We start from the raw sequence: 20,146 nt of genomic DNA, 5'->3' as shown, positions 1-20,146 counted from the left end.
TACGATGTGAATGTATTTAATTTAATTTATGATAAATTACGATGTGAATATATTTAATTTAATTTATCATAAATTACGATGTGAATGTATTTAATTTAACTTATCATAAATTACGATGCGAATGTATTTAATTTAACTTATCATAAATTACGATGTGAATGTATTTAATTTAATTTATGCTTAATTACGAAGTGTTTGTATTTAATTTAATTTATGATAAATTACGAAGTGCATAATTTATTTAATAAAATGAATGCAAAATTAGATAAAATAACTTGAACGCTTGATCTCGATATCCAATGGGGCACTTTTGGACCATCACGGAATATCGAAAAGGAATTAAATTAATCCGTAGATCAGAATAAGATTGGGTGAGGTTGATATATATTTAACATGTGAATAAAAAGATAAGATACATTAATAAATAAAGATGATTTTGAATTCTTATTCCGGATGTTCAAGGGAATCCTCTGCCACAAGAGTAACTGTTTCATAAGTGTCATCATTTACATAATCATTTACATTATCATTTACATTATCTTCATCTTCAGTTTCAAGTCCTTCGTCAGAATTTACTTCATCAATTCTAGAAAATTAAGTTTCAAATGTGTTTTTAAATCTAAATTTCTTTTAAAAATATTTTAAGGGACTGTATGCGTAAATTCAAGTGAAACACCATGCAAAGATTAACAATGGTACTCTTAAAACCTTTTATGTTTTCCTACAGAGATATGTGTGTTTAAACTTATCAAAACCTGCTTGTAAATTCAACTGTGCGCTGTGTTGAGTATTTAAGTCAATACAGCGCATACAATAATTTGCAGCTGAATATAAGCGGGTTTGGAGAACTTTACACACATTTCTCAAGTCTCAGTTCGCTCAAATTGACGTGTTTTCAAAGAACATTTTTTAAAAGTTCATTTTTTTACCTGGCCACCGAATATTCACCGGGGGGAGCGGATGGTGTTCCATCCCGCCCCATAGATAAACTTCTACTCCCCATATATATATTTCTATTCCCCCTGGAGGTACTCCTACTCCCTCGGGACTCAACTCCCTCTCCTCTAGGACGTATATCAACAGCACTTAAAGGTAGTGTCATCATATTTTCAAATGAACCTCTAAAAATTGTCCTTTAAAAAGTGTGTGCCATAAACGAATCACAACGAATCATTGCTCTTCAAACCAGTTTCAGAATTCACATTAGTTCAAAAGTTCTAAACCGGTACAGCAGTTCTAGTCTTGTCTTTACCGTACCAGCCCGTCTAGTGTTCCCAATGTGTTGTTGACCTGAGGGGTTTTATGCAACAGAATTAGGCGTGCAGGTGAACTATAAAGTATTTTTTTCCTATTGTGGCAAAAATCCATAAGGCGCTTTTAAGAATAATTGTGGGCGCATTTTTTAACAAAAACAAACGAAAGTGAATCCATCATTATTTCTTCATTTATGATTTACAATAAAGGTCATCATTGTGAATCGCATCTAGCACAATTTACATGAAATTACAATGTTAGTCCCCCTATAGAAGAGGTTTTTGAAAATTGCTTTTTAGATAAACTATATAAAAAGAGAAACATATGTGATTAGTTAGATATTTCTTACTATCTCGAAAATGTTATAAAGTTTGAATGAAAAAAGACTCCTTTTTGTTAGAGTATAGCCAATAGCCATTCATGAAATTTTCATAATTTTACAAATATTTATTTGTTTCTAATTTTACACTGACCTGGATCCAAAAGATTTGGTCCTAAACTCCAGGAGCTCTTAAAACGTACTGTTGTTTGTAAAAAAAAAAACTAACAAGCTGTGTCAAAAAAAAATATTTCTTACTATCTCGAAAATGTTATAAAGTTTGAATGAAAAAAGACTCCTTTTTGTTAGAGTATAGCCATTCATGAAATTTTCATAATTTTACAAATATTTATTTGTTTCTAATTTTACACTGACCTGGATCCAAAAGATTTGGTCCTAAACTCCAGGAGCTCTTAAAACGTACTGTTGTTTGTAAAAAAAAAAACTAACAAGCTGTGTCAAAAAAAAATATGATTTGAACTTTTAGTGATTCATTTATTATTGACCTTTTTATTCTATTTTCTTCCGCTGATTTTTTAAAAAAGTAAACAGTTTAGCAATATTCAATTTGTGTTGTAATAAGCAGTAATGTAAGTGTTAGGTATTTTCCAAAAGGCATTTTCCCAAGGGCGACTTTCCAAGTTACAATTTGGGAAAAAAAACCTTTGGAAGTTGCCGATTGGGAAAATCCTTCGGGAAAGTACCTAACATCGTATTAAAACGTGTACTTTTAGGTTTTTTTTTTAACAGTTGATAAAGCAAAATTGATATTTTCTTTGCAGGAAAATTTTAAATTTCATGATCCAGCAAAACTGATTGATCCTGATTAACAGTTTTGAAGTTTTGAAGTACGTTTAACTTGATAAGCTTGCAAATATATAAGTGATGAAGTCGATGCTATAGACAACTGAACGGTAGTATTAAATTGATACTTGAGGTCAGATTTAATAAATTTGAGCTACGTTGCTGAACAAACAATTTTTACCCACTATTTTAAAACTAAAGATTTAGGAAGAATTTGAATCGGGCAGTATGCAGATCAAATTCATTGACTTTGGTACCTGAGATTGAATTTAATGGAAAGCGATAAATTGCCCCTAGTTGATTTAAATCTATATTAGTTTTATTCCGACCTCTGATCTGATCAGATGATGCTCTGGCTGGTTCTATGAACAGAGCCACTGGATATTTAGAGCAGCGGGTGGATCCAGGACACCCAGGAAAACTAGGATATTCAGGACACACAGGAGAGCTAGGATTTCCAGAACACACAAGAAAACTAGGATATCCAGGACACTCAGAAGAACTTGGACTTCCATGACATACAGGAGAGTTAAGATCTCTAGGCCACACAGAAGAGCTAGGACTTTCAGGACATACAGGAGAACTAGGATATTCAGGACACACAGGAGAGCTAGGACTTCCAGGACATACAGAAGAACTAGGATATCCAGGACACACAGAAGAGCTAGGACTTTCAGGACATACAGGAGAACTAGGATGTCCAGGACACACAGAAGAGCTAGGAATTTCAGGACATGCAGGAGAACTAGGATATCCAGGACACACAGGAGAGCCAGGACTTTCAGGACATGCAGGAGAACTAGGATATCCAGGACACACAGAAGAGCTAGGACTTCCCGGACATACAGGAGAACTAGGATATCCTGGACACACAGTAGAGTTTAGACTTTCAGGACGTGCAGGAGAGCTAGGACTTCCAGGACATACANACACATATGAGAACTATGACACCCAGGACACACAGAAGAGCTAGGACTTCCAGGACATACAGGAGAACTAGGATATTCAGGACACACAGGAGAGCTAGGACTTCCAGGACATACAGAAGAACTAGGATATCCAAACAAGTCCAACTATAGTCCAGCCAGTCCAACTACAGAGCAAGATATATTCTCTAGTTGGTTCTATGAACAGAGCTACTGGAGACTTGGAGCAGCTACAGTGTTCGTACAAGGAGAACTAAATTACCCAGCCAGTATATCACAAGCTGCTCAATACTCTTCAGAGGATTCTGAGTACGAAGATGGCGCTCATTGTAGAGCAGCTTTTCACAGACCTGTTGTGGAATCAATATAGCAGAACCAGAGGATTCTGAGTATGTAGACACCGGTGTTAGTGGAGTAGCTCTTTAAAGACATTGTGGAATCAGCAGTTAAACCAGATGATCCTGGGTATGGAGACGCTTCTCATTGTGGAGCAGCTCTTCACACACCTGTTGTGGAATCAACAACAGGACCAGAGGATCCTGAGTATGGAGACGCCGCTCAATGTGGAGCAGATCTTCACACACCTGTTGTGGAATCAACAGCAGGACCAGAGGATCCTGATTATGGAGACGCCGCTCATTGTGGAACAGCTCTTCACAGACCTGTTGCAAGTCCATCACATGAAGCAGCTGAGCAGGAGACACTTCTCTTTACAAACAGATTTGATTGATCTTGAAATTCCTAAGATTTACATCTGGATTGTAATCAATTGTCCTGTCCAGTCTGAATTACCCTATGTAAAGTCAACCCAGCGCATTTTATTCAACAATGTAGCCTGGCAAGAGCAAAGTGATCAATTAGAGTGAGTTTAAAATGCCGAGGTTGAACTCTCTGCCGCAAGAGGGATGTATCATTCAGGATCAGTTAAACTCATCACACTCAACTTATGTACATTTGAATCTAAACTGAACCAACCTTTACAATCCTAGTTTTTACTGACTCACCTGTTACACCAACTACACTGGCAGACTTAAGGCAGGGGTCAATAAATTTAGCCAAGCTCCGTCGTATTGGTGTAAACTGCCCCAAAATCAAAATTTGGGTTATATGTCAATATTTCCATGCGTCTGTGCGTTATCATAGAATCTTTTCTTTTATTTGTGATGATCGTGAATCAAAATAAAATCACACTTGAAAAAAAAATCAGCAATGCATGTTTTTTCCTTGTGCCTGTGCGTTTTCATCGCAATCTTTCAACTTTGTTAAAAACTTTGATCTCATTTCATAAATATGAAAATATTTAGCAAAATCATGCGTTTCTGCGCCGCGCAAAAAAGCATGAAAATCACAGGAAAAAACATGCATTGTTGAATTTTTTTTCAAGTGTGAAATCAAAGTTTTTAACAAAGTTGAAAAATTGCAATGAACACGCACAAGCGCAAGGAAAAAACATGCATTGTTGAATTTTTTTTCAAGTGTGATTTTAATGCTTTTTTGCGCGGCGCAGAAACGCATGATTTTGCTAAATAAAATCATATTTTTGAAATGGAATCAAAATTTTGAAAAGTTGAAAAATTGATTTGAAGTTGTTTTATTTTAATTTTGGAAGGCCCACAGACGCACTGAAAAAATTACATTTAACACAAATTTTGAATTTGGGGCTATTTACATCTATAGAACTCCGTCTGCAGGGCAGTCCCGTGCAACTAGGTTGACGCGGTCCCACTTTAGGCTGCATCTGGTTAAATTTACAATTTACAAAAACAGCAATTTGGCATTTTAAGTAGTCCAATGAGAATGGGGAATAGCAACTAAGCAGTTTTAACAGACTAAATTCACTTAATTAGTGAATTTAATTAGTGTCTTAAAATCTATTTGCTTTGTAACAACATCAAATGCACTAAAGTATTGCTATAAAGTCGTCTTCCGAATCCCAGAGTTTTCTGGTTATCACTGTATTATCATTAATGATGTTTTCATTGTTATTTTCTCATTATAATATATTTTTTATTCTTAATGATGTTTTCCTTCTAACTGTTTTACCTTATAATGTTTTCTAGTTGTGTTTCTTCATATTTGTGATCAATTTGAACATCTTCAAGCTTAATCTTCAGCAGTTTAATCTGTTCTTCTAAACCAGAAGTTAATCTTCAATTAAACTGTACATTGCTTTTTATTAAATACTTTTCTTAAAAACGCAGGATGATTTAACAATTTTGAATGCATGCTAAATGATTGTCAATCTATTTATCTTCATATCTTCTATCTATTTATCTATATATTAAAATCCATCTTTCATTATAACTACATAGCTTGGGAACCCAGCGTTGCCCAGGCTACTCATAGTTACTCCTGCCGTTTACCCGCACTTGGTCAATTTTACCGGGGAACTAAATTTTCGAAATAAGAGTCGACCCACCCAACTTGGAATCTTAAAACCAAACTAAGAACATTCCCGTGGCTCTCCCGAGTTCCCCAATCAAAATTTGAGCCAAATCGGTCCAGGGGTTCCTAAGTTATGATCGAACCAACAAACAAACTGTTATTACAACTTTATTTACAGAGCGTTCCATATCATATTGAATTAATTATTTCCTAGATTTAACGCTGAAATACGCATATTATACTCGAAAAACCGAATGCAAATTGTCAAATTAGGCTTTTACAATTTTTAAGAACGATTCATTCTTTTTAAATTTTCTGATTAGTTCTGAAAATCGCAATTTAGTGCAATAAACTATCCAAAATGATATTATTATTATAAAGATTTATTCACACACAAAGATATAAATACATATATAAATGGTGTAGTTTAAATTTGTTTAAATAAATTTTTTTTTGAAAACCAAAAGAAAAGAGAAAAAANATCTGAACCAAACTCTTTATATCTCCGGTAATATTGAAAGCACAAAAAACGCAGACCACTTTTTGGAAATGCCAGGGCTAGGAGAATTATGTGATAATTGTTACAAGAATCATACATGTTAAAGTAGATAGAAGACTAAATGGCACAAATAAATTCAAATATCAAAGACGACTTTCAAGTCGTCTTGCTATTGCCATGTTTCGTGGGACACCCTGTACGTTTAAATGAATTTTTGAATTTTCAAAAAGAAAATACGATCAAAGAAGACGACTTCGAAAGTTTTCGTATTTTTTTGACAAAAGACAAACAATAAAGATGTAGAGTTACTATTACTAATATATTTCAAGATTAACCAGAAAACTCCGAAATAGGAAGGCGGATTTTAAGTTCAATTTATAACTTTAAAATGTCTAATGAGCATGAACAACTGTACAGAACCATTTTTTAAATCAGTGATTTACCTTATCTGTTTTGTAATACCATCAACTAAACTTAAGTATTGTTAAAATGTCGTCTTCCTTTTCATTGTTTTCAAACTTATCACTGTTGTCTGTTGTTTCGAAAATAAATTGACCTTAGCTTGTCGTTTACACAATTCTTTTTTCTCTAGTTGAATCAGTTTTCTTTCTCTTCCTCTTCTCTGTTTTTGAAACTCTTCCTCTTCTCGTTCTATTCTCTTTTTCTCGGCACTTTTATCCCTGAATAAAGGGAGTGAGCGCGCAAATTACGATAAACTGAATGCCTTGAGAAAAAAACGTGTTTCCCTTTGATTTTAACTAAAATAAATAAATAAGAGCTTAACTCGAGACTTTTGTCTACATATTGTTAATCTTGAATGCCGAGAGCTGCGGCTCACTTAGGTTCAGTCTGCTTGAAAAAAGTCTCATAAATTTTTAAGAAAGGGTCGACTTTGAAGTGTCGCAACGCTTGCAACCTTTAAATCACAGTGCAGACTAAGCGTTGGGTGGGTGGGACAGAATCGAGAAGTTGCAGCTTGGGAAATTGCACATTTGGGGAAATACCCTTTGGAAGTTGCTGCTTGGGAAAAAAATCTTAAGGAAAATACGTAACATAGTTAAAATATGTTTTTTTATATTCACACCTTTTCTCATTGCAATTTATAAACATATATGAACAGCCTTTAGAGACGTAATTTTTCAGTAAAATGCAATTTGACCATGAAGTACACATAAAACAAAATAGATATAAAATGATATTTGAATACTTAAGAATGTTGTCTAACGTAGCTTCCTCGTCTGTGATAGAAACATCCTGCTTAGATTTTCTAAAAAATCTTTTCATCGTGTTTACCTTGTCCAGCTGTACTCTATACAGGGGGAATAATAAACACTGGACACAACTTTACTTTTCTATATTTTATTGAAGTGGAAATAAGAGTTGCGCAAACCATGATAAAACAATTAGCTTATAGCAACATTTTTTTTTTGGATAAAAATGTGAATAGTTTCAGAAATATAAACCGACCAGCCCTGCAAAAAAAACGAGAAGACCTGGAAATTTTACCTCTCTGGAATAGAAAAACGGCTTTGAAACTTAAGTTATGACTTTTATAGTCCAATAATCATGAGAGTGAGACACAACAAGTGGGCAGCGTAAACAGACCCATTTAACTCAATAAGTGATTTGATGAGTTACTAGTAAATCTGTTTTCTTTGGAACATTATAAAATAAATTTAAATATTGCTACAATGTCGTCTTTCTATTCCACAGTTTTATCATTCTCACTGTATTAAGCACGGGCAGAAAACATGTTGAATTATTCAGGAAGACGACTTTATAATCCTCTTTTGACGGAAATATCGAATAAAATGGCTGAGCTGATCCTAATTGAATTAATTGATTGATTTCTTTTCATAAAAGGTAAAAAATCTGCTAATTTTATTTGTGACAATTGTAATCTGAAAAGCATGAAATGAAAAGGTCATTAATGATTTTTGGATTCAGAATTCTGCAACGTTCAATTTTGACTTTTTACATTGCAGATTCATAAATCGTCGGATTTTTTTTTTTTGATCACATTGAAATTAACTAAATCAAAGGGAGTTTAGACCCTCCAGTCAAAGAGAGACTTCAGATTCACATAAAGCTATATTCTACCTAAATTGAGATATGCTTACCTTTTCAGCTGAAAACCGTTTCTTTAAAAATTAACAATGAATTATATTGCTAGAATTACCACTTTTAACAATATAAAACGACGATATCTATCTCATTTTTCTCAACTCTCTTAACTGTTGTAAATTTGACATGCCAATCTTTGGAGGGGTCCCTTGAAGTTAATCACTTATTTTAATTATTAGTGTTCCTTCCTTAGGTGAAACCTTGGGAACAACTTGATTATTTATAAACACTTTCAGGATCTATCTATCTATCCAATACCGGAAGTTGATTATTGTATGTATAACAAATATATATAACAATGGAAATTTAAAACGACAAGAGGACGAAACACTCTAATCTAACAATTAGGAAAAGGTAAAATTTGATGAAATTACTCTGTAATAGTATGTATAGAAAAGAGGAAATCTATGCAATGATATGATAAAAGTTTCATGTTTTGTTTAATTTCATAATCTCTTTGAACCTCCTAGCGCAAACTTTTCATTTTTCAAATTTTGAATATCTTAGCTAACAGAATTCATATGTTGAAATCTATAAAATAAATCACTTTATATATTCAAAGGTTTTAAGGGTACTGTTGTGAATCTAAATTTAAATTGAAGTTTAATTGAAACTACGCTTACAGTCCCTTTAACAGAACTTCAAGTAACCCTCCATTTAAATACCTGATTTACAGCTGCCCCCTTTAACCCCTTTTTTCAGTATTATTAAGGAAGATATCGTCGTTTTCTTGAATTTATCCGCGAGTAATGTTTACATAGAAAACTGGTTTCGAAAGTAATCAATTTTCAGTTGTTATTCAGGGAAACAACTTTAAAGAGAGGGTTACTTGAAGTCAAGGTTGTAAGGTAGGGTTAGATAAACTAGAAAATTCGTCTTGTCAGCTGTAAAAAGCGCAGCAACATTGGCACTGTAGTATCCGCCAATAATCAATTATGTCATATGAGGATTTTGAATGTTTATTGCTTTGAAGACGATATTTCTAGTAAATTGGAGATACTCCAGAGTATCAAATCTTACCATACAAACTTGCTTGAAGTTAAGTCATAAGTCAAACATTATGTTTAGTATAATTATTTTTTAAAATGTGAAGTTTAAAAACTGAAACATATATATATTTTTTTTGTTGAAAACCCACGGATGGCCCGGAATTGTTGGTTTTAAAATTCGAAATTTTTTGTTTTTAAAATTTGAAATTTTTCTTTTCAAATTCAAAATTTTTGGTATAAAAATTCAAAATTTTTGGTATTAAAATTCGAGATTTTTGTTTTCAAAATTCGAAATCTTTGTTTGCAAGTGTTTTTTAAAATCCACGGGCAACGACGGACTCTTAAGCTTGTATGAAAAAAGGTGTATAGAGTGCAAATTTCTACTTAATAGTTTAATTAATCATACTTATCTGTTATCTTTCCACTGATAAACATAAAACAGAGAAATCAGTTGTTTCCGTGATGGGGGGCATACACGCCATTTTAATCATACTTACACTAGCTGCAGGAGAATAAAACTATCAATTCATTTTTACAATGAAATATGCAATTACAGGGCTAACCACAAAGGCTGAGACTTCAGAGATGACTGTACGGAATTAACACTGTTTTTTTCCTTAGAATTATGATTTCTTCAACTGTAAATTTGTTTCTCTCCTTTCTCAATCTACATAAAGGTCATAAAAAAACTTCATTCATGGCAGAATACTTTCTTGAACCTTGGAAAAGTGGTAAATAAATACCTTGAGGTCGTCTTTAATAAATAGCTTGAGGTCGTCTTTACAATCTCATTCGTTGTGGGTAACCCTGCATATCAAAAGTGGACAAAGAAATAAGTTATTCTAAATTCTGTTTATTTTCGTTTGAAAAAAAAGAATGTTAATTAATTTAAAAAGCATTCTCCCTATGTCTTCTACAAATATTAATATATGTTATAGACTAAGAAAATAATTTGCGCTAAATTCTCAATCTAAATATAAATCTAAAAGATGTCTTCTGATTTTAGCCTTTTTCGAGGTATATGTCTCAATGGAGGTCTAGGGGGGCCATAAAACTGTGGTACAATATGATAAATTTTGGGCAATCCTATGTGTAGTTGATGTTTCAGTTTCACAAGTAATTTCAAAGTTGAAAATCTACTTTTAAAATGAATCTACTTAAAAAATTGATTTAACTATTTAAACCAGAATTTGAGTCTCTTATCCCTTTTTTTAATCCAAAGATTTTTTTTGCACTGTAAAAAGATACCAACTGGCTTTTTCTGTAATTTTCAAAACGTTTTAATCAAAAATATCTCAGACTTAGCTGGCGGTGTGTATAATAAAGTGATTTATACAGTACACTTCGACAGTCTACCTTTTATTTCTCGATCCCTCCCTTGAAAATAGTCCGGTTGCTATTAAAATATGTTCTTAGTTGCTATTAAAACCTAGTTGCTCTCTAAATAAGTTGCTATCAAAAACTAGTTGCTCTCTAAATAAGTTGCTATTAAAACCTAGTTACTCTCTAAATAAGTTGCTATTAAAAACTAGTTGCTCTCTAAATAAGTTTCGATCAAAAACTAGTTGCTCTCTAAATAAGTTTCGATCAAAACCTAGTTGCTCTCTAAATAAGTTGCTATCAAAACTTAGTTACTCTCTAAATAAGTTGCTATTAAAACCTAGTTGCTCTCTAAATAAGTTGCTATTAAAACCTAGTTGCACTCTAAATAAGTTGCTATTAAAACCTATAGTTGCTCTCTAAATAAATTGCTATCAAAAACTAGTTGCACTCTAAATAAGTTGCTATTAAAACCTAGTTGCTCTCTAAATAAGTTGCTATTAAAACCTAGTTGCACTCTAAATAAGTTGCTATTAAAACTTAGTTGCTCTCTAAATAAATTGCTATCAAAAACTAGTTGCACTCTAAATAAGTTGTTATTAAAACTTAGTTGCTCTCTAAATAAATTACTATCAAAAACTAGTTGCTCTCTAAATAAGTTGCTATCAAAACCAAGTTGCTCTTTAAATAATTTGCTATCAAAACCTAGTTGCCTTCTTAGTCAGTTATTATCAAAACCAGTTAATTCTTAGTTGCTTTATTAAAAACAGTTTAAATATATATTTCTCCAAATAATATTGATTTTAAATGTGTGTTTATGTTTGCCCCGTCTTTGTAGTGGAAATACAGGTAGTTGTTTCTATCTTTTAGGTTGGTTCTACACAAACTTTGACAGAGAATGAAGAAATTCAAATTTTGAGAAATTTCATTTATTTTGCAGATTTTTAGGGAAGAAAATGGTAAAAATAAGGATTGAGAGCAAGTCGAAAATTTTATAGCAAATGATGATTGATAGCAAAATTGTTGATTGCAACTGATGATTGATACGCCTTATAGCAAGTGAGGCTTGATAGCAAATGAATGTGATTGAACTGAGTTGATAGTAAACTAGTTTGATAGCAAATGTTTGGATAGCACAGTAGGCTGAAAGCAACTGATTAAGATTGCAAGATAGAATTGATAGCAAGTGATGCATGTGATCGTGTTCCAATTTAGATACTGGCAAAACACCTCCCAAACCAAATTACAGCTATTCTAGTTATAGAAGGATATTATTTGGATGAACATGCAGTAATAACAAGAAAACTCTGGAAAATGAAAATGACTCTTAGCATCAAGTTATGACTTTGAATATTCCATTGAACATGTGATACAGCAATTGTGCAGTGTAAACAGACCCATTACACTTAATTTGGGATTTAACAATTTTCTTGTAAAGCTATTTGCATCAAATGCACTTCAGTATTTCTTTAATTTCGTCTTCCTACCCTACAGTTTTCTGGTTATCACTGTAGTTAACAAAAAACAAAATATGAAGAAAAAAAAATTGATAGTTTTATTTGATCAGAGGTTCGGCTGGAACCTGGGTATTTTGGAGAATTTGTAAACTGCAAAGAACTGACTGCTGGCCAACCTCAAGGCAGAAAATTATCGTTAATTAGTTTTGTAAAAGCACAAATTTTTTTGTTTGTTTTTTAAAATGACCTTAAAACATTTTGTACAGGTACAATGTTGATATTTTGTTAATATGTGTTTATGTATTTATAACAACATTTTAGACTGATATAGTCAAACTAGTTATATCCAGCTAAAACATTTCCGTTTATCAAATTATAACAAAATTTTTAAGACCAAAAAGTTTCTCAAAGGCCCAAAAATCTTGTAAAACCGGAAAATATTTCAAACTCTATTAACAAGTAAATTCATTCTTTTAATATTTGTTTTTTATAAATCAGTAAAATATTTCTATAAATATTTTGATTTATGTAAATAAATGGACTTTATAAACGATCGTTGTTGATTCATTTTTTCCAAAACACAAAGATATTTGCTATTTATTTTATGAAAAGAGATAAGAGTATTGAACTTATCAAAATTAAATAAAAATACTGATATTATGATAAAAAAATTAACTAATCATGATTCTCAGAATGCGATCCTCCTCTCATGGAACACATTCCTGATTTAAAATGCGTTCCCAACATAGACCAAGTTCTTGATAATAAGAACACGTTAACGATTTTGACCGTTCTTTTCAAGCAACTCTCGTTCCATTTCGTTCTGTTCTTTTACTAATCGTTCCAATATTTTTAAGAACGCGTTCTAAGCCTTTTTTTCAGAACGATGGGATCGTTCTTGATCGTTCCGTTTGTTCTCGGGAAAGAACGATTGTTCCACCAGGAACGCGCCAAGCCCTACTTTAAGTTCTTATTTTCGTTATTTAAGTTCTTTGGTGGTTGGATCCAAAATTTATTAAAAGTCAAAAGTTGAGATTTATTTTTCATTAAAAAGTTTATTCATAATTATTCATTATTTTAGTTAGAGATGTATTATAGCTAGCTTAATAATTATAATGTAGTTTCTTAAAGATGACATACTCTTTTGATAAACGATTTTGTATATATATTTTGTATTTTGTATTCCATATGATGACCACGGCATTAAAATATGGATATCTTCTTTGTTCTTAATCAGACAGAGTTTAAAGGTACCCTTGTGATTGTGAATCAGACCTGTCACTCTACACATAAACAGTAACTATGTGTTTAGCTGTTGAGATTGTGGAAAACATCTACCCTGACAATTTTCAAATACGTGAAGACGAAACTGGAGAATTTTATAAGATGTGGGTAAGTATTTAAGTATCCATTAGGGGAAAATGTTTGCTTGTGTTAGTGCTTAGCTGTTCAAAAGTTAAACAAAGAAATATACAGTCGGGAACTTACTGGAATTTACTGCTTAATCTGCATTTTTATCTTGCTTTGGATATCCCTATACAGATTCCGTCCAATGAGAGTTCTCTCGTCAAATGGCGCGTAAAATTTCAAACTTCTCGGCTTCTGATTTGCTTCTCGGATTTCTGCATACGCCACTTTATTGGTTGAATATCATACAGTTTTCAGGATACAAACTAAAGATTAAATTAATCTGGAAATTAATAAAAAGAGAAGATCAAGCATAGATCTCAATATCCACTATTCTAAAGTTTTCAGCTCTAGAAAGGACTAAAAGTTAGCCAGTCGGGACAGTAAAATTGTGAGCTGGGCTGGGACAAAAAAAGTGGTTCCATATATTTAAACCATTCCACTTTATTGTCCGGTATGAAACCAGTGGTTTTGAATAAAGTTATTGAGTTTTTAAACTTAATTCTAGGTTGATAATCTAAGTGATTTAAATGATGTTGAACACGTGGAGAAAACACAAATAGTTACATGTAGATACACAAAAGTTGGAAAAACCGTAAGTAATATTTAAACATTTAAAATTAGAACAATTTGTTTTAGCAATAAAGCTCTTAAAAAAGGAATTATTTGATTTTTGACCTAAAGAAACCTAGAGGATGTAGCTTTAAAAAAGTTCCTATACCTGCCATGTCCTCTCTCTATTTTTCTTGTAAATCTAAGTTTATTAAGATAAAAAAAAATTTTACTTTTAAAAACTGGTAAATAGGATCTGATAACTAATATTACTTAACTTTTTTACTTCATCTAATTATTTTTTTTATATATCTGTTTAAGTGAGTATTACAAAATAGTTAGTTGATATGTTTGGCCACCCAGGGAGATATATATTATATAAATCATATCATGGCTGCAATGATCAAATGACTATATCATAGGTAAATAAAAGGAAAATAATGAGTGATTTTTTAGGAGGAAAAAAAGACCGATATCTTAATAGTGGGTAAGTAGTAAAATTAACAAATTTTAGGGTCTACGGCAAATATTTTTTAATTGTTAAATGGGGCACCACAAAACCTTTTAAATACTTTTTTAAAATTTAATAAACCAAAATAATTTTCTTTGTCTTCTAGTATGAATTATAGCTTGTTAATAAATAATAACTATATTTTAAGTGCAAAACAATCGATTCCCTGAGTTTCCGAAACCTGAGCCCGAAACCTTTGAAGATATACCTAAATCCTTTCCAACGGGTGTACCCTTTGACATTGTTTATCCAAACGCTAAGGTGAGCTTTTCTAATACTTACTCACTTCAGTCATGCGTGTTGCCACAAAAAATGTGGGCCCGATCGGTTCAGCCGTTTTGACGTTTATAGGATACAAACAAACATAAAAACTGACACGCAAAGAAAGCCACATTTTTAAAAAACTATTATGGTACTTCGCGCACATCTTCTATCTTAAATATTGATTGTTGCTCAATCTTTCAACATTTTCTCTATAATAAAACAAAAATAAGAAAATTTACAGATGTACAATTTATTTTTGTAAATTTTCAAAATTTTATGAAAATCAAAAATTTGTGGGACTTATTTTTGTAATTCCATAAACCTTCCCTGGAGTCATGAAAAGTTGAAATACAAACATACAAACAAACATACACAGTGACAGACAAAACCACATTTTAATAAAGATGTAAAACTAGTAAAGTATAACAATATATTATTCAGCTTGAGGTAACTGATAAAGATTTTAATAAATCTGCATCTGTTCCTGATAATCAGATTATATGTCTGGTGGAAGACGACCCACAGGTATCTAATAAACTCGTTAAATACTGTGAACTATCCCATTTATTTCAATTTATTCTCTAGGAATTGATTGAATGTTCTGAGACTATGGTTGAACCTGGAAAATATTTGGTTTCCCTGATGTTTAAGAAACCAGTATTTGAAGATTCAAATATTGGATCCGAATACACTTTTTCAATTAAAGCGAAGGTGATTCATATTTTATAAAAAATAATTTTGTAGAGTCCCCGGAAATACTATTAACTTAAGCTATACAAGGTGTCCCAATAAACATGGGAAATAATTGAGACGACTTTAAAATCTTTTTCGATCCAAATTACAGTCATAAAAAAAAAATTTTACTCCCCAAATTCTGTGATTTCCAAACTTGGTGGTCTGAATGTCATGTACTTACAGTTGTGTAACCAAAACTTTTTAAATTTTGAAAATCTCTTGCATTTCTGAAGATACAAACCACATGTTGGGAAACTTTAGACATTGTAAAACAACACAATGTCACATTCACAAAAATATTTTCCATAATTTAACAATTTATTTAAAGTGCATTAACAATTTACTTTTTTTACATCGAAATACATCCCTCGATCATGTTTACAACATGAAAAAGGAAAAAGTTGGAGATAATTCTCTGAGTTATAAGATTCATTCCTCTAAAGTTAGAAAAGTCTTGAAGGACCTGTAAACCTAATGTCCACCGTGCAAAGATGGCAATGTCCGATTCACAACCGTACCAGTAAAATCTTCATTTGATCAGATATGAATTAAATTAATGTTTATGTTGAAAACTGCAATTTTGCAATTGTGGATTCTCTACAAACTAGCCTTAGAGAGCGCTTCGCGCCCATCTTCTAAATTAATTGTGAACATGTTCTCTTTGTGTACATCGTAAAACAAAACAAAAATAATTCTCGGATTTTCACAACAAATTTAGTGGATTTTCAAAATTTTCAAAAATTTAATGAAGATCGAATTTTGATGGAGACAAATATTTGAAATTTTGATGATTCATAAACCTTCCCTGGGGTCCCTAGATGTCCCACAAAAACTTTGGGCCCGATTGGTTCAGCCGTTTTGACGTTTATTGGATACAAACAGACAGACAGACAGACAAGCCAAATTTATGTATAGAAGTGACTTTCGCAATTCTACTGCAGAAAAATATATTGGAATTATCTGAATAAAATAGGACTAGAAAAACGACCATATCTTCCGCATTCACGACAAAATATAGAAAAATGCCCGTAAGATTAAAAGTACTTTCAATATGTAACCAAATAAATTTGCTTTTCTAGTTTTTAGGCTTAAAATATAAAAATGTTTTGAATTTCTAATATGTAACCAAATAAATTTGCTTTTCTTAAATTTGCTTTTTTACACTTAACTAGAGGAGCAACGGAGTCACAAAGTCGTAGGAGTAATGTCAATTGATTTTGACCTTCTCCTTCCATGGAGAGTTTGTAGTGATATCTGAGCTAAAAACTGTAGAACGGTGGATATCAAGATTAATGCTTAAACTCCTTTCGATATCCATGAAAGAAGTTAAAAATTTAACCAATCAGTAAGTCATGTTTAGATATACTCTTTAACTTTTGAAAAAAACCGGTTTTGATTTCTGGTGTTAATGGTGTCATATCAATTGAATTAAACATCGAACGTAAGTTTTGGATTAATGTTTATTAATACTAACGTTCAAAATGACAATAGTCTTAAAATTTGTTTTTTTAATTATTTCATATTAACATGATTAAATTTATATTTGTTTAAATGCTCTAAAAGCCTGCTTGTTAATAGCTGACTTTAATGCAATCGGATATTAGTCCAATCGATATAGCATTGTATCTGTATTTGTTATCAAACGTAACTTGTAAACAGTAGAAATATCCAGAAAGAGGATTATAAGAAGAAAATCAAAAGTGTGAACATTGGATAATCAAACTAAGCGATCGTAATTAAGGATATCTCATTCTCTTTTCAGCTCTGATCATAAAAAGATTTCAAGATAAAATTACGCCTCCCGTCACTTTAAAATATGAATTTCAGGATAAAGGAACGCCTTCCTTAGAGTCTAATAAGAAGAGTATAACACTGAAATTCCGACCTGAAAACCTGTTTCCTCCTTTGTTTAGTAAACAAGTATATTCGGCTCAAGTACCGAACCAAAAGGTAATTTTCCTTAGAATCTGCAAAAAATCAGCAAGTTTGCAAAAATTGGAATTTTTTTGTTGGAAAATCTAGTTATATAGTAAACATGTACCAAAAATAATAAAATATAGGTATTTGAAAAGCCCTTGACCATGCCATTTTAAATATGCAAAAAATTCTTGCAAAATTTTAATTAACCTGATGTGTAATTAAGAAAAACTAAAAATGTACTAATTTCTTGTGACGAGTTGTATGCAAATAGTTTGCAAAAATTTCTTTGCAAAATCCATTTTCTTATGTCTAAGGCTTTCCAAAAAGCTGAAAATTTTCAAAATCTGACAACTGAAAGGGGGTCGAAAAAAATTTTAGGAAAAAGTAGTCAATTAGGCAGTGTGTCTGAGGACTCAGGCATTTAGTATAAAAGCCCTGTTTTGGACCTAAAGAAAGGGCTATGGTTATTTAGGAAAAGTCAAAAAATTTCAACAGCAACATTACAAGCCAATACTTTTTGAGTTATGTAAAAAAAAACTACGGAAAAAGGGTTTAATGATTGAAGTAAGAGAGAAGTTTACAGTTGCAAGGAATCATTAGTATAAGAAAACAGACAGTATGAAAGGTTAAATATTGAAATAAGAGGAGAAAAAGAAACATTTACTTACATTTGTTTCTTCACTTTTTAAACTAACATAGTAACTGACAAGAATTAGAATGTGTGCAAAGTTTATATAGAAAGGCTGTGTGCGTGCAGATTTCATAGTTTGCAAGCAGAGCAATATATGTTTAAAGGGGTTAACCTCCAAGAATATGCAGAGCAGTATATGTTTAAAGGGGTAAACCTCCAAGAATATGCAGAGCAATATATGTTTAATGGGGTTAACCTCCAAGAATATGCAGAGCAATATATGTTTAAAGAGGTAAACCTTCAAGAATATGCAGAGCAATATATGTTTAAAGGGGTAAACCTTCAAGAATACGCAGAGCAATATATGTTTAAAGGGGTTAACCTCCAAGAATATTCAGAGCAATATATGTTTAAAGGGGTAAACCTTCAAGAATATGCAGGGCAATATATGTTTAAAGGGGTAAACCTCCATGAATATGCAGAGCAAAATATGTCTAAAGGGGTAAACCTTCAATAATATGCAGAGCAATATATGTTTAAAGGGGTAAACCTCCAAGAAAATATAGAGCAAAATATATTTAAAGGGGTAAACCTCCGAAGAATATATGTTTCAAGGGGTAAACCCCCGAAGAATATATGTTTAAAGGGGTAAACCTCCGAAGAATATATGTTTAAAGGGGTAAACCTCCGAAGAATAAATGTTTAAAGGGGTAAACCTCCAAGAATAAATGTTCAAAGGGGTAAACCTCCAAGAATATGTTTTAAGGGGTAAACATCCAAGAATATGCAGATGCAGTATTTTAAAATGCTTCAAGTATAAACTCTATACAGTCCTTTGTCGGTAACCCTGTATGAAAGGTGTGCAAAATGTTATGTTTATTCACAAGCAAATGTTGTAATTTTAGTTTGATGCAGAAATCCAAATTATGTTTAGGGAAGGACTATTTTAACCTCGGAGAGAAAAGTACTACAGGGGAGGTGGAGTTGTTATGGATAAAAGAGCTTCCTCTAGAATCTAGATCTAAGGGAATCTTGGAACTTACCATAAAGGTAAACATTTTTGTGTTTTATTATAATCAAATAACAAATTAACATTTTTTTGTTTTCACAGGCAACAGAGGTAGATACGACGGAGAAAAAATCTTCTGAAGCTGTCGTAGTTGTTCAGATACCTGGAGATATCAATCCACCCGTCCTAGATCCATCAGAGACCAGTATCAGGTTATTCAGTATTAAAAGATACCAGGAGATATCCACCCGTCCTAGATCCATCAGAGATCAGTATCAGGTTACTTAGTTTTCATAGATACCAGGAGATATACACCCGTCCTAGATCCATCAGAGATCAGTGTCAGGTTATTCAGTATGCATAGATACTTGGAGATATTAATCCACCCGTCCTAGATCCATCAGAGATCAGTATCAGGTTATTCAGTATTAAAAGATACCAGGAGATATACACCCGTCCTAGATCCATCAGAGATCAGTATCAGGTTACTTAGTATTCAAAGATACCAGGAGATATCCACCCGTCCTAGATCCATCCGAGATCAGTATCAGGTTACTTAGTATTCATAGATACCAGGAGATATACACCCGTCCTAGATCCATCAGAGATCAGTATCAGGTTATTCAGTATTCATAGATACTTGGAGATATTAATCCATCCGTCCTTGACCCATCAGTGACCAGTATCAGGTTACTCAGTATTCATAGATGCCAGTAGATATCAATCAATCCGTCCTTGACCCATCAGAGACCAGTATCAGGTTACTTAGTATTCATAGATACCAGGAGATATACACCCGTCCTTGACCCATCAGAGAACAGTATCAGGTTACTCAGTATTCATTGATACCACGAGATATCAATTCACCCGTCCTAGATCCATCAGAGATCAGTATTAGGTAACTTAGTATTCATAGATGCTAGGAGATATAAATCCATCCGTCCTTGACCCATCAGAGACCAGTATAAGGTTACTCTGTATTCATAGATACCAGGAGATATACACCCGTCCTAGATCCATCAGAGAACAGTATCAGGTTA

At 32.4% G+C, this 20,146-nt stretch overlaps 2 protein-coding genes and 1 long non-coding RNA gene across 6 annotated transcripts in view; 1 reads left to right on the top strand and 2 right to left on the bottom strand.

Moving 5' to 3' along the window:
• Window positions 1–367: 367 nt before the first annotated feature.
• On the bottom strand, window positions 368–2,549 carry LOC111711527 (uncharacterized). 4 transcript variants are annotated; one of them, XR_002767264.1, is made up of 3 exons: window positions 1,728–1,804; window positions 930–1,085; window positions 368–586 (listed from the first exon to the last, which is right to left on the bottom strand). XR_002767264.1 is itself a non-coding variant. In XM_023485905.1 (3 exons), exons 2-3 carry the CDS (start codon window positions 1,103–1,105, stop codon window positions 445–447), a joined length of 318 nt encoding a protein of 105 aa, XP_023341673.1. In that variant the 5' UTR covers window positions 1,106–1,121; window positions 1,949–2,549; the 3' UTR covers window positions 368–444. The 4 variants fall into 4 exon arrangements, 3 of the variants coding, with proteins under 3 accessions (XP_023341673.1, XP_023341671.1, XP_023341672.1); XM_023485905.1 differs by lacking the exon at window positions 1,728–1,804 and adding an exon at window positions 1,949–2,549 and having other exon boundaries at window positions 930–1,121; XM_023485903.1 differs by having other exon boundaries at window positions 930–1,121; window positions 1,728–1,784.
• Window positions 2,550–6,846: 4,297 nt separating this feature from the next.
• On the bottom strand, window positions 6,847–8,516 carry LOC111711534 (uncharacterized). The gene is made up of 3 exons (XR_002767265.1): window positions 8,308–8,516; window positions 7,395–7,496; window positions 6,847–6,867 (listed from the first exon to the last, which is right to left on the bottom strand). It is a non-coding gene; the product is annotated as an uncharacterized LOC111711534 (long non-coding RNA).
• A 4,756-nt stretch (window positions 8,517–13,272) lies between these two features.
• Window positions 13,273–20,146, top strand: part of LOC111711533 (protocadherin Fat 2) — an 11,111-nt gene continuing 4,237 nt past the window's right edge. The window contains exons 1-10 of the mRNA XM_023485914.1: window positions 13,273–13,327; window positions 13,390–13,469; window positions 13,993–14,079; window positions 14,493–14,523; window positions 14,696–14,808; window positions 15,253–15,336; window positions 15,397–15,522; window positions 17,374–17,530; window positions 19,032–19,147; window positions 19,209–19,318. Of these exons, the coding sequence (XP_023341682.1) occupies window positions 13,288–13,327; window positions 13,390–13,469; window positions 13,993–14,079; window positions 14,493–14,523; window positions 14,696–14,808; window positions 15,253–15,336; window positions 15,397–15,522; window positions 17,374–17,530; window positions 19,032–19,147; window positions 19,209–19,318 (944 nt within the window). The 5' untranslated portion in view covers window positions 13,273–13,287. The remainder of the gene's footprint in view (window positions 13,328–13,389; window positions 13,470–13,992; window positions 14,080–14,492; window positions 14,524–14,695; window positions 14,809–15,252; window positions 15,337–15,396; window positions 15,523–17,373; window positions 17,531–19,031; window positions 19,148–19,208; window positions 19,319–20,146) is intronic.

The sequence above is a fragment of the Eurytemora carolleeae genome, unplaced genomic scaffold, assembly GCF_000591075.1.
Source record: "Eurytemora carolleeae unplaced genomic scaffold, Eaff_2.0 scaffold1130, whole genome shotgun sequence".
In the NCBI taxonomy this organism is placed as follows: domain Eukaryota; kingdom Metazoa; phylum Arthropoda; class Copepoda; order Calanoida; family Temoridae; genus Eurytemora; species Eurytemora carolleeae.
The sequence above is the reverse complement of the archived record's forward strand: the minus strand, read 5'-3'. Positions and strand labels throughout refer to the sequence as shown.

Coding starts and splice junctions, on each gene's coding strand:
- LOC111711527 (XM_023485905.1), bottom strand. CDS start 1,105: ATGATGACACTACCTTTAAGTGCTGTTGATATACGTCCTAGAGGAGAG. Junction 587..929: donor GGTGAATATTCGGTGGCCAG/GTAAAAAAATGA, acceptor TTAATTTTCTAG/AATTGATGAAGTAAATTCTG.